The 12,138-nt window shown below is 31.3% G+C and overlaps 1 protein-coding gene across 3 annotated transcripts in view; it reads left to right on the forward strand.

Annotated features, from left to right (window-relative positions):
- brun (trafficking protein particle complex subunit brun) overlaps positions 1-12,138 on the forward strand; it is a 91,024-nt gene that overhangs the window by 13,203 nt on the left and 65,683 nt on the right. For all 3 annotated transcript variants that reach the window (XM_075360996.1, XM_075361014.1, XM_075361006.1), the window contains exons 6-7: positions 1,554-1,668; positions 4,217-4,343. In XM_075360996.1, the coding sequence (XP_075217111.1) occupies positions 1,554-1,668; positions 4,217-4,343 (242 nt within the window). The remainder of the gene's footprint in view (positions 1-1,553; positions 1,669-4,216; positions 4,344-12,138) is intronic.

A 12,138-nucleotide genomic window follows, 5' to 3' on the forward strand; every position in this document is an offset into this window, starting at 1 on the left:
GTAATATTTCTTAACATCACCACTAATTAATACGAGGGTTATTTTTTTTTTCAAGGTCCGATTGGTGACAAAATTAAAACCACAGTGAAAATAAAAAATTTTTTATTTGTAACAACTACTTACATAGTTATGCTATTTGAAATGGACCCATGTCTCGTCCCCTGTGACAATTTTGTTTAAAAAATCTTCTCCTCCATTGTGGTAGCGGTGGAGAAATGTTAGGGAGGCATTCATTCTCATTGTTTTGTGATGGTCGGACAGCATCTTGGGAACCCATCTCGCACACAGTTTGCGGTACTGAAGTCTCTCACTCACAACGGTGTAGAGAGCTGACATTGAAATTTTAGGAAACGAATCACTCAATACAGAAATTGTGAACCGATGATTTTCTCAAATTGCCTCATCCACTCGCTCAACGAAATCATCGGTTGACACTCGCTTCCTTCCCTGACCGCCTGCATCATGAGCATCTGTACGTCCTGCTTTAAAGTTTCTGCACCATTGTTGCACTTTGCTGTCACTCATTGAAGTTTCACTGTACACATTACTTATTCATCTACGAATTTCAGCTGCATTACACCCCTCAGCCTGAAGAAATCGAATTACCGCATGCACTTCACACTTGGCGGGAGATTATATTGTAGTAGACATGTTTATGTGCTAGCTGTGTGTTCAGAACTAACCGAAGTGACACGGCGTGATTGAAGGCCATACTAGAGACGCTGCACAACACATATGCGGAAAGGTTCATCCGATTTTTGCGCGGGTTTTTATTTTGCGACCGATCGGACCTTGAAAAAAAATAACCCTCGTGTCTATACATGTATATATGTAGGAAGGGGTAGAAAGTCTGGCTTTACCTAATGAGTATTCTATCTGCTTGTTGGATTTTTTTGTACTACTGCCAGGTAAGAAGAATTGTCAGAAAGGATCATAAACACTACCCCTACTAAACTACATGAAAACCAAGGATACAATATTTCTAAGTAGTTTTAAATCTCACCCTAATGTTGATTCTATGAGTGACCATTTAAATAACACTACTGTATAGAAAGGGATCAAGGATTAGGGGAAAATATGGATATTGAGAAAGAGAGGTTTTATCCAGAGTGGGTCTACAAAAGAAGAAAAATAATTCCACCTAGAGAAAGCTTTCTTTCTTGAGATGCCCACCTCAGAAAGTGGGCATCCATCTAGTTACATAACCCATCTATAACTACACTAGGAGATAAGGATATTTTTTTCTATAAGAGGTGTAACGCAATATTAGTCAGTGATTTTGTATTGACCAGCACAAATGTATGCTTCAACAAGTTGGTATTCTTCCAGATAGTGAAAATCCATCTGAGAACTGGATCAGGTGTCTTACCTATCCTCAGGATTATGCATTATGTGTTAATATCCTACTGAACTATAAACAATTGAAAAATATCCCCTGTTGGTAGTAGTATTTGATATTTAACTATTATCATACATTTATTTTTTGTTGGATTTGCATCTTCTTTTAAATATTATAGAAATACTGTAATGAAATATTACATGATTTATTTTAGGTGCTTCTGAAGGACTATGTGCTGCTTCAGCTATTCTATTGTATCCTAATATGTGCAGAAGTTTTCCAGTGCAGCGGAACTCCTCTCTTCCAGAAGGAACACAGGGAAATCCTAGGTATTGTAAAATTGTTTTTTACCTAATCTCATTTTGTGTACTTCAATAAATTTTTGTAAGCTATATTATGAAGTGTTCATTTCATTTAAATTTTGTATATTAAAAACCTGAAAATTAATTGTTTGGTACCTCTAAGTATTGATCATGTAAACCAATATTTAAAAAAAAGAAAGTTTACTTATTCTTTAGTGTATATTAGTGAATGTTCAATCTAAAAAGAATTGACTCTTATTCTTAAAATAACAAAGTATACTTCTTCTACTAAACCAGACAACAGATGTTTTCATGTAACCCAACACAGTACTTCAGCTTGGGTTTTAAATTTGTTACATCTCTTGGATGAGGTTTACAGCATTGATTTAAGGCTAGAATCAAAGATCAAAAAGGACAGTTTTATTTGGATGCATGGTTGAAGATTGATTCCCTACCTTTTTGCTTAACAGCACCACTATCAAAGATATTGCATCTGAACAGAAAGACTTCTGCTTTTTACAGTTTGCTAAATGTGAATCTGTGGTTACTATTCAACATGCATTCTGTAGAAAGTTTAATTGTGATCCTCTAACAGACAATAACATTCATTGATGGCATAATCAGTCTGAATCGACTGAATGTTTGTAGTAAAGGGAAGAGAATGAAACGATCAAGGGTGTCTGAAGAAGATGTTAAACTTGTCAGGGAGTCTTTCCAGTAAAATCCTAAAAAATCTGTATTAAGGCTGATTGCAAACTAGCAGTATTGGTGATGGAATGTTTTAAGGAAATGCTTATATATGCATCCATATCATTTACAGACTTTGAAGTCTGATTACTCTCTGGATGTCAACTTTGGAATTGAAATGTTGCAAACAACTTTTGAAGATTATGACTTTCTTGATTGTATTGTACTTTGTGATGAGTTATTTCATCTTAATTCAAACCATTCATCTTAGTGAAAAAAAACATATATAATGGGAGGGCTCAGAAAATCCCCATAAACTCTTACAGTGCAAAAAGGACTCCCCAAAATTAAATGTTTTCTGTACAATATCTTTGTTTATTTGGTTGTGTTACATACATAGCTCTTACTTAACTGCGAGATGGACCAGAGAATCTTATTTGGTAACAAGATGGTGCACCTTGTCACTGGCATAATTCTATAAGAGACTGGTTGAATAACATTTTCCCCAACCGTTGGATTGGTTGGTATGGACCCAGTGATAGAGCTTGTTTGTGATTGCCTCCAAGGTCACCTGATCTGACCCCATGTGATTTATTTTTTCTTTGGTATTTTATAAAGGATTTTATATATGCACCTTTGCTACTTAATAATTTACCTGATTTGAGGCACAGAATTGAAGCAGCTGTCACTTCGATTAATTCAGATATGCTGGTTAAAGAATGGGATGAACTCACTTATCAGTTGGATGTGTGCTGCATGTGAAAGGTTCTCACATTGAACACTTGTACGGAAAAACTGTAAGAGTTAAATTTTCATTTTATTTGTGGTTCATTGCTGTAAGTCAAATAGCTTTAAAACTTCAATATACTTTTTTCTATATACCCTAAATAACAATAATAATCATATGAATCAATTCTGATGTAACTATGCTATGATTAATGACTGAATAAAATTACAATTTTGAAAATGTTGATACATATTGAAATGAGTATATATATTAAATAAGGAAATTCAGATTCATCCAGTTAGTTATTATTAAAAACTCAAAAACTTTCTGTAAAAACTATTTTAATTTAATTTTAAATAAATTATTTGGACAATCTTTTTGATAGTTATTAAAATTAGTAGTTAAAAAGAAATTATCTGATCCATTAAGAATTTTCTTATAGCCTGAAATACAAGTATTATGTTGTGTAAGATGGCAGCAGAGAACAACTCTGCTGCCTTGTTTGATATATTATTATATCAAATATTGTTATCAAATACTGCCAATCTCTATTGTGAAGTGGTAGTGTCTCAGCCTTTCATCTGGAGGTCTCAGTTTCGAATCCTGATTAGGCATGGCATTCTTCAAATACTAAAATTTCCCATATTCATAATTCCATGCATAAGCTTCTTTTGTAAGCTTCTGTGGTGAATTCAGTCATCAGTAAAAAAAAAAAAATGTTACTTTTAGCAATAAATGACTATTATTTTTGAATTGTCAGTTTACATGGTCTCTTTTTACCTCGTACTTAAAAATAAATTTATGTTTATTAATTGCAATAAAAAAAAGTACTTTATTAATTGCAAATAAGAAAAATATTATTGGTCACCTCAAAATAGTTAAATGTTATTGTCTTAAGTAAAACACCATATTGTAAAGATTCACTTATTGTTAAATTCAGCATGATTTTGAGATTCCTGAATAGTAAATTGAGCACTTGGGAATTGATATTAATGTTTTTGTACTAGGAAATTGATGTAATGTTTTCCTGCTTTTGAACATTTTTTTTAGCCACTAAAATGTTTTAAAAATGATATTACTTGTGTATAGTTATTTTTTATTTCTCTAAAGCCAATGAGGTAGTATATTTTAGTACTGATTTTTTTTCTTTTTTTCTATCAGGTCAAGTATATCAGATCCTGCTGAGGTTTCCCTTCCGGCACCTGAAATAATTAAAAAACCAGATAAAATACTATCACCTGATGATATATTAAGAAGTTATAGAGAGGCAATAATTCATTACAGCAAGGTCTGTTAATTTTTTATTTTATTTTTTTGCATTATTATTTTTTAACCTGTTTTATACATAAGTATTTAAATCTAATTTTTATTTGTCATCCTGCCTAGCAGATAATATGTTTCTTACAATCATTTTCTTTTCTTGGTAAGAATAATAAATACTGTTTGTGTAAATAATTCATACACACATTAAACTAAATCATTTCACAGTATAATGGCTAAGGCTAGAAGTAAGTTTACTTACCAGAATTATCTTACATATTATTATTAACTAGATTATTTAGCATTATTTTGAGTATTTATTTCCTAATTTAACTTGATTTTTTACCATTTATCTAGCATCCATAATAAGTTATGGAATTAATGCTTGATAACATTTTTTTGATAGATTTGGATTTGTTGATCCCTTCCCTGTTGAATTGATGTACAAAAATGTTATTTTAATTTTGTTATGACTGAACTTCAGAAAGCTCATTATTACTTAATAATCATGAATTACAAAATGCTAAACCTCAAGTTAAAGTTACTTTGTTATTTTGCAGATTAGTTGAAGAAGACATATGTATAAAAGACTCATTCCTCAACTGTAATTTTACAAGTAGCAGCACTTTAACAAAAGGAAACAACATTGAATTGTAAGGTTCCAGAAATTGAAAAAAAAATGAAACCTAAAACCGAAAGTAATTTAGGAAGTAGTAGAGGACCTTGCAGAAATGAATTGCAGCTCAAAAATATATTAAAATTTAGATTTAAACCTAACATGTTGAAAAAAATTTTCAATTTTGGCCTTAACATCATCTAAAATAACAAAAGTTATGATGTACAGATTTCCAGTGCAAGTTACATAATGTCCATAATCTAAAAAAAATCTAGCAGTTATCCCTCCTAGAAGTTCGGTTGATATAACTTTCAGCAATGGAGTAACTTTCAGTTACAAATTACAAAATGCATTTATCCCTTCTGATGTTATTTTCTTCCTTAGGGAAGGCTGTGCAATTAATTTACAAAATTAGATGAGAGTTTTGTCTTTGTCAGTATCTTCTGAAATATTTTGAAAAAGTTACAGACAATAGATTTTAAATTTGAATATCATAACATGTTGATAAACCTTCAGTATGATTTTAAGGAAAATTTTGTGTGCAGGCAAAATGATTTCCAAGTTTCTAGAATTAAATATCACAGAAAAAAAAATCTCCTTTTTGATTTTTTGCGATCCCAGAATCTCTGTAAGGATTTGATTTAGTGCTGCATTTCTTAATAATGAAAAACTTAGTTATTATGGTATTAGAGGAGATTTTTACATGTAGAGAGTCTGCAATGTGCAGACTTTATCTTGCAGGCTCTTCTCGCAGAACTGATTTTTACCTGGTCTTCCGTAGAGTATTTATACTCCTAATCTCTTTACCCGCCAGACCGGACCCAACTTGAAGCATGAGAATGATTGATCGAGCCCTTTTGTTCCCATGCATTCCAAACCTTGGTTTAGTAACTCTTCTCATGATACAAACATTTGTTTATTGCATGTCAGTGGACAGTATTACAAAAAAAAAATTGTTAAACGAACTTGTTACCTTTACTAAAAGGGTTTCTTTTAGCCCCTTTCTGGATTCCTCTCTACTATATTTTCTACTACTTTATTCTTAATTGGCAGGAATTTGTTATTCAGGTTCCCTATACCAGTTTTGTTACGATATAATATATATATATTTTTTTTTTTAAATTAAATAATTCGTTGACATATTGACCACTGTGTTAGTAGAATTTAGTATTATATGAAATATAAACCACCAAAACACAGTAATTAGATAAGTTAAAACTTACCACATTAATTTGCAAGAATGAGATTTTCATAGAATCCAAATTTAATTTAATTGATGATAAGTATTATTTAATCAAGAATATTACAATTGATACTGAATGCAGTAAATGGATAATTTGGATAAGAATCAAATAAGAAATATAATTATTAAAAATATAAAAAAATTACATAAATAATAAACAAATGATTACAAAGTATGTGATTATCAAATTAAAAAATAAAATTCACAATAATCTAATAATATTAAAATTAGACAAAACTGTTACACCAGTTATTATACCCAAAGACAAATACAAAGAACTTATGAATAATTACAAGGCTTGGCTGATAATTTTGGATGCTAGCATGCTACATGGAGATAAAAGGTACTATCGAGTTGGGCGTGGCAGCACATGGTAGCTAAATTCCCCCTTTACAAACCTGCGATAAAGTGTTTTTTTTTCAGTAGCAGTTAAAGTGGAGTAGAGTATGGCCAGTATATCAACACAGTTAAAACAGCGTGCAGTGATAGAATTTTTAACAACAGAAAATGTGAATCCTATGAATATTTTTCATGTTTAATAGCAGTTTACGGTAGTGAAACTGCTGAGAGGAGTATTGTAAGTAGGTGGATGTTGAAATTTTGTGAATATGAAGCTGGTAAAGTGACAACTGAGGGCACACCTCGCAGCAGACAACCAGTTTGTGTGACTGACGAGAAACATAAAAAGGAGGTGAACGATTTGCTTCAAAATGAATGGCGAATCACCCAGCAACACATCACTATTCAGTTAGGCATATCTAAAGAACGACTAGGCCATATTATTGAGAAATTGGGTTACTGTAAAATCTGTGCATGATGGGTACCACACAAACTGACAGACGAACACAAGCAGCGTTGTGTTGATTGTTGCGAAGAACTTTTACAGTGCTAGCGTGCCAAAGGAGACTACTTCCTTTTCAATATTGCGACTGGGGATGAGAATTGGATATATCATTACAACCTGGAAGCAAAAATGCAAAGCGTGGAATTCAGATATTATGAATTGCGAAAACCCAAAAAATTCAAAACTCAAGCCTCTGTGAAGAAACTTCTTTTGACGGTGTTTTGGTGTGTGTTTTGATGTGTAGTGGCATGTGTTTTGACATGTAGAAGCATGTGTTTTGACATGTAGTGGTGATGTGTGAGATACATCTCATGCCAATTCAGAGGCTCTCCGCAAGCTGAAGTTTGAGCCTATTCTGCATCCGCAATACTAGCCAGATTTGGCTCTGTGCAACTTTTACTTCTTCCCTCATCTTAAGATGGTTCTCAAAGGTAATCATTACACCACCGAACGATGAGGTGAAGGAAGCTGTGGCCACTTGGATCCGAGAATGACCGCCAGAATTTTTCAGTGCAAAATGCAAAAACTTGTCACATGTTGGGAGAAGTTTATCAATGTAAATGGGGATTATATTGAATAGTAAATAATGCATTTTGTAGCTAAGGTGTTGTACTTTTATTCATTTTTAATTATCATTCCAATATCTCTTTTCATTCCCATGCTATGCATATATGTGAAAAATTTATCAGCGAAGCCTTGTACACTGAAGGAAATAATTTTAAAAAAATAAGACCCAACAAACAAATATAAGAATTGTAAAAAATTTATTATCTAAATGTAAACTGATATTTAGTTATTATAACAAATTAAATTACCGTTCAAAATTACAGCCCTAAATACCATCATCTCCAAAATTCACTGATCTGACCTCCATAGGAGAAGTCACCCACCTTGTGACAATCCTGCTTGTCACACCACCCTCTCCATTCCTAGTCCTGATGTGCCTCCTGTAGGTTATCTTTTAGACCCTCTAAACCTGATAATACATCACAGTCATCAGTTTGGCTTTTGTCAGCATACCACTGATGCAAATGCCTTGGCAGACATTTCCATCAGTGTATTTACACAGCTTACTGTTGCCTTTGTAAGGCGTCTTCCAAGTATGACCTACTACAACTTCCAACCCTCAGCTATCAAATTAACCATTTCGCAGAAGTGCGATCCCCACACCTTCCTCTAACAACGAAGGTTTCACAGAAACTCTTTCCATATCTAACTTCAATTAAACTATGCACTGCCATTACTTGATTGACCCTTTAAACACCAAAAATATTATTCTCATACTAACAAAACAAGTGTTGATCGGAACAAAGATTTTGTCCTATATCCTAACTACATAGGGGAAGACACCCTCCATGTGGCAATTTCAGTTGCCATGCCAACCCCTCCATACCTAGCCCTTATGGGCTTTACCGGAGTTCATCTTCTGAACCTCTGCAAAAAGCATCTCTCAGCCTTGTTCTTGCCTCAGTCAGAATGCCACCAATGCGAATACCACATGTGATATTCCCATTGGTGTACTACTAGGAAATGAACTCTTTAGAACAAAACACATCTTTGTTGAGTCTTTAACAAGACTGAGTGACATGAAGGAACTGAAATTAAAAATGGAACTACCTACCTGATAGGTTAGAAGTTGAGTTATATAATTTTGTCCTATAATTCAATTTACTCAAGTCCTCTTGATTTTCTAAAAATTCAAGAAACAAATTCACAAATTTAATAAGCTTCTAATGAAAATATACTTCATCTCTCTTTGCTCTGGTCTGCTTTTGGGAATGAGGTTATTGCCTACATTCTCCCACACCACTGCTCCTATCACAGAGTTCTCCACACAATGTTAGCACCTGTATCTGCTATGATGTCTAAAATATTTATACGAGAATTTGAAAATAATTTAGTTCATGGCATATTAAATATACACCAAATATTGTGGATAAGATATGTGATGATATTTTAGTTGTACATAACCCAACTATAAATAATGAATATTTGATCATTTTAAATAAATTTATAATTACATTAAGAATTTAAAATTTATAAATGAAATAGAAAATAACAAGAAAATACATTTTTTAGTTATTGACATTGAAAAAAAAAACCAATATAATAAAAACTTCATTTTATAGAAAACCTACAACAAATAATTTTACAATACATTTAAATTCTAAGCGCCCATGGTTACAATAGATTAATACATACAAAAAAAATGATATTTAGAGCTACTCATACAAAGAACAATAAAAATAAACTAAAAAAGTGAATTAAAACAAATATCAGAAATTAATGATTTTGATAATGAAAATATAGAAAAAAAAAAATAAAAACCAGTATAAAAAACAAAGAAATTTCACCCATATTAGCTCCTCCTGGTGCAAGAACTTTTGGAAGATGATTTTTGACTGTCCTGTTGAGCATTGTTAAAGTACAATGCAAAAATTAGACATAGACCCAAATTTTTCTTTTCAAGTAATATTTATTGATGCAGTGAATTTTGTGTTAAATGGCCATGTGAATGAGCTAAACTGTTGATATTGGAGCGATAATAATCCCTGATGGATGTTGGAAGCTCATACAAAGGACCCTCAGAAAATGAACGTTGGGCAGGAATTGTTGGTCATTGCATTGTATGGCCTTTTATTTTAGATGACAGTCTTATAGGGGTTGCTTACTGCAACTTGAAAGCCAATAGGATTTTACTAAATATCTGTAAAAATGTTGGACAAGAATTAAATAATAATGTATGGTTTCAGCAAGATGGGGCACCACGTTATTATTATCTAAAGACATAGCAAATTTTAAATGAACAATTTCCAAATCGCTGAATAGGTAGTAGAGGAGCCATAGAATGGCCTACCAGGTCCCCAGACCAGTTTCCTCTGGATTACTTTTTTTGGGGTATCTGAAACATAATGTTTACAAAACAAAACCTGCAGACATTGACAAATTGAAAAGAAGCATAATTGATGAATCTGTTTGTGTACCACCAGACATGATACAAATTATGAATGGCTATTACTTCAGGTTAGCATACTGCCAAGCTGTAGAGGGAAAACATTTATTGTAGGATGGTATGCTTTAAAAATTTATTTCATTAGTAATTTACGATCTAAAACATTTATTTAAAATTTTAAAATAAATATTGTAATATTTAAAGTAAATATACCTCTCAGATATGCAGTAACAAAGCTGTTTCCATTCTTAAATGTCACCTAGTATAAAAAAAGCACAATCCAAATAATCACATTATAAAATGTTTAAAAAATAAAAATAATAGAAAACAATTACGAGAAATATACAAAATTAAGAGCAATGAATGTAATATTTATTTTGGTAAAACCAAAGATGATCTAAAAAAGATGTACAGAACATTACACAGCACACAAAAACAAAAAAAGAGGTATATCTAAAGTAGCTGACTATTTTTTTATAATACAACATAGTATTACTGATTGCAAAAATAATTTAGAAGTTTTAGAAGTATGTAAGAACAATAAATAATGAATATACTAAAAAAATGTTAAATTTATAAATATAAACAAAAATATAAAATGATGAACCTCCAGGCCACATTCAAAAATGATGATGTAATTAAAAAACATATATTATCATCTAATACAGGGGTCGGCAATGTGGCACCTGCAGGTGCTATGGTGCTCTCGATGAGATTTTTATACGCCCTCACTATATTATACACTTACTAAGCTCAATAACCATTTTGGCATTGTGCGTATATAAGACAATATAACTGTGCAAGCTCATTGTCAGCAAATAGCATTCAAGGTCGTACACTGACACATTTGCTACTTAGCACATAGGAATATCCTTGGTTCTGATAAATTTGGTGGTATATTACCATATTCTTAATGCTACATATTTTGAGTGTTATTATTATTGACTATATTCTGTTATTTATGTATTATTAGTAATCATATCATTCAAGATAGTTGCGCTTTTCACTATTAAATACATGTTGTACTGGTTAAACAGATTTTATAAATAACCTATCATGAATAATTGTAAAAGAAAAAGAATTTATTGTTGTGATGTTGACTTTAAAACAAGTCTATATGCTTATTGTGTAATAATAGTATTGCGCCCCCAATAACTTTTTCATGCGCCTCTAATAACTTTTGAATTTATTTTGCGCTTTTACTGACAAAATGGTTGCCGACCTGTGATCTAATAGATGTCACTAATGATAATAGAATAATGGAAAATACTATGTTTTAAAAATTACATTATTCTAGTACTGGACAGCAAAATTTGGATATGTGTTTATTACAATATTCAAAAATCTTTAAAACAGAGAACAATCTAAAATAACAAATTTTTAAAAGAATTATATATTATGTAATTCAATACTAACCTAAGATGCGGGATCCTGTGAAAATTGATTCTTTGGAAATTAATAGTAAGTTTAACTTATCTAATTACTGTGTTGCTATGTTTTGGTGGTTTATATTTCATATAATATTAAATATACACACATATATATATATATATATATATATATATATATATATATATATACATATACACACACTTGTATAAAAATATTTACACTCCAACTATTCTTGTTAATCATATGGAGGATTTCTTTTTAAACATAAAAGAGTCCATCTAGAAGCTAATTCCTTATCATGTATTAATCAAAATAAAGATGTTAAAGTGTTGTAATGCAATACTGAGCTTTCATTATTAATTTAAAACAATTTAAGTATATTATTTGTTTGCAAATGAGAAAAGCATTCAAACATTGTTTTAATAATAAAAATTTTAATTAAATCAACCTGATTTTACCAAAGATTGTAATGAAAGTATTGAATTTAAAATCATCTGCATGTAATGAACACATAACACTTATCTTTAAAATGTATGGCTTTGTTTAATGTCACAGTGAATAATGTAATACTTAAAAACATTGCCTTGCATTAGACTGCTTTCAAATGTAAACTTTTTTGGAAATTGCTATTACAACCTAAATGTGGGAATTTCAGTAGATTTCCAAACATTTTATTTAGCTCAGTGGGAAACTGCTTTACTTTTTACTTTTCTAAATAATTCTGGCATGGGATGGTAACTGTTCCTGAATAAAGAGATGAGATTTTTCTGTGAAT

This window comes from Lycorma delicatula, chromosome 1, assembly GCF_047948215.1.
Source record: "Lycorma delicatula isolate Av1 chromosome 1, ASM4794821v1, whole genome shotgun sequence".
In the NCBI taxonomy this organism is placed as follows: domain Eukaryota; kingdom Metazoa; phylum Arthropoda; class Insecta; order Hemiptera; family Fulgoridae; genus Lycorma; species Lycorma delicatula.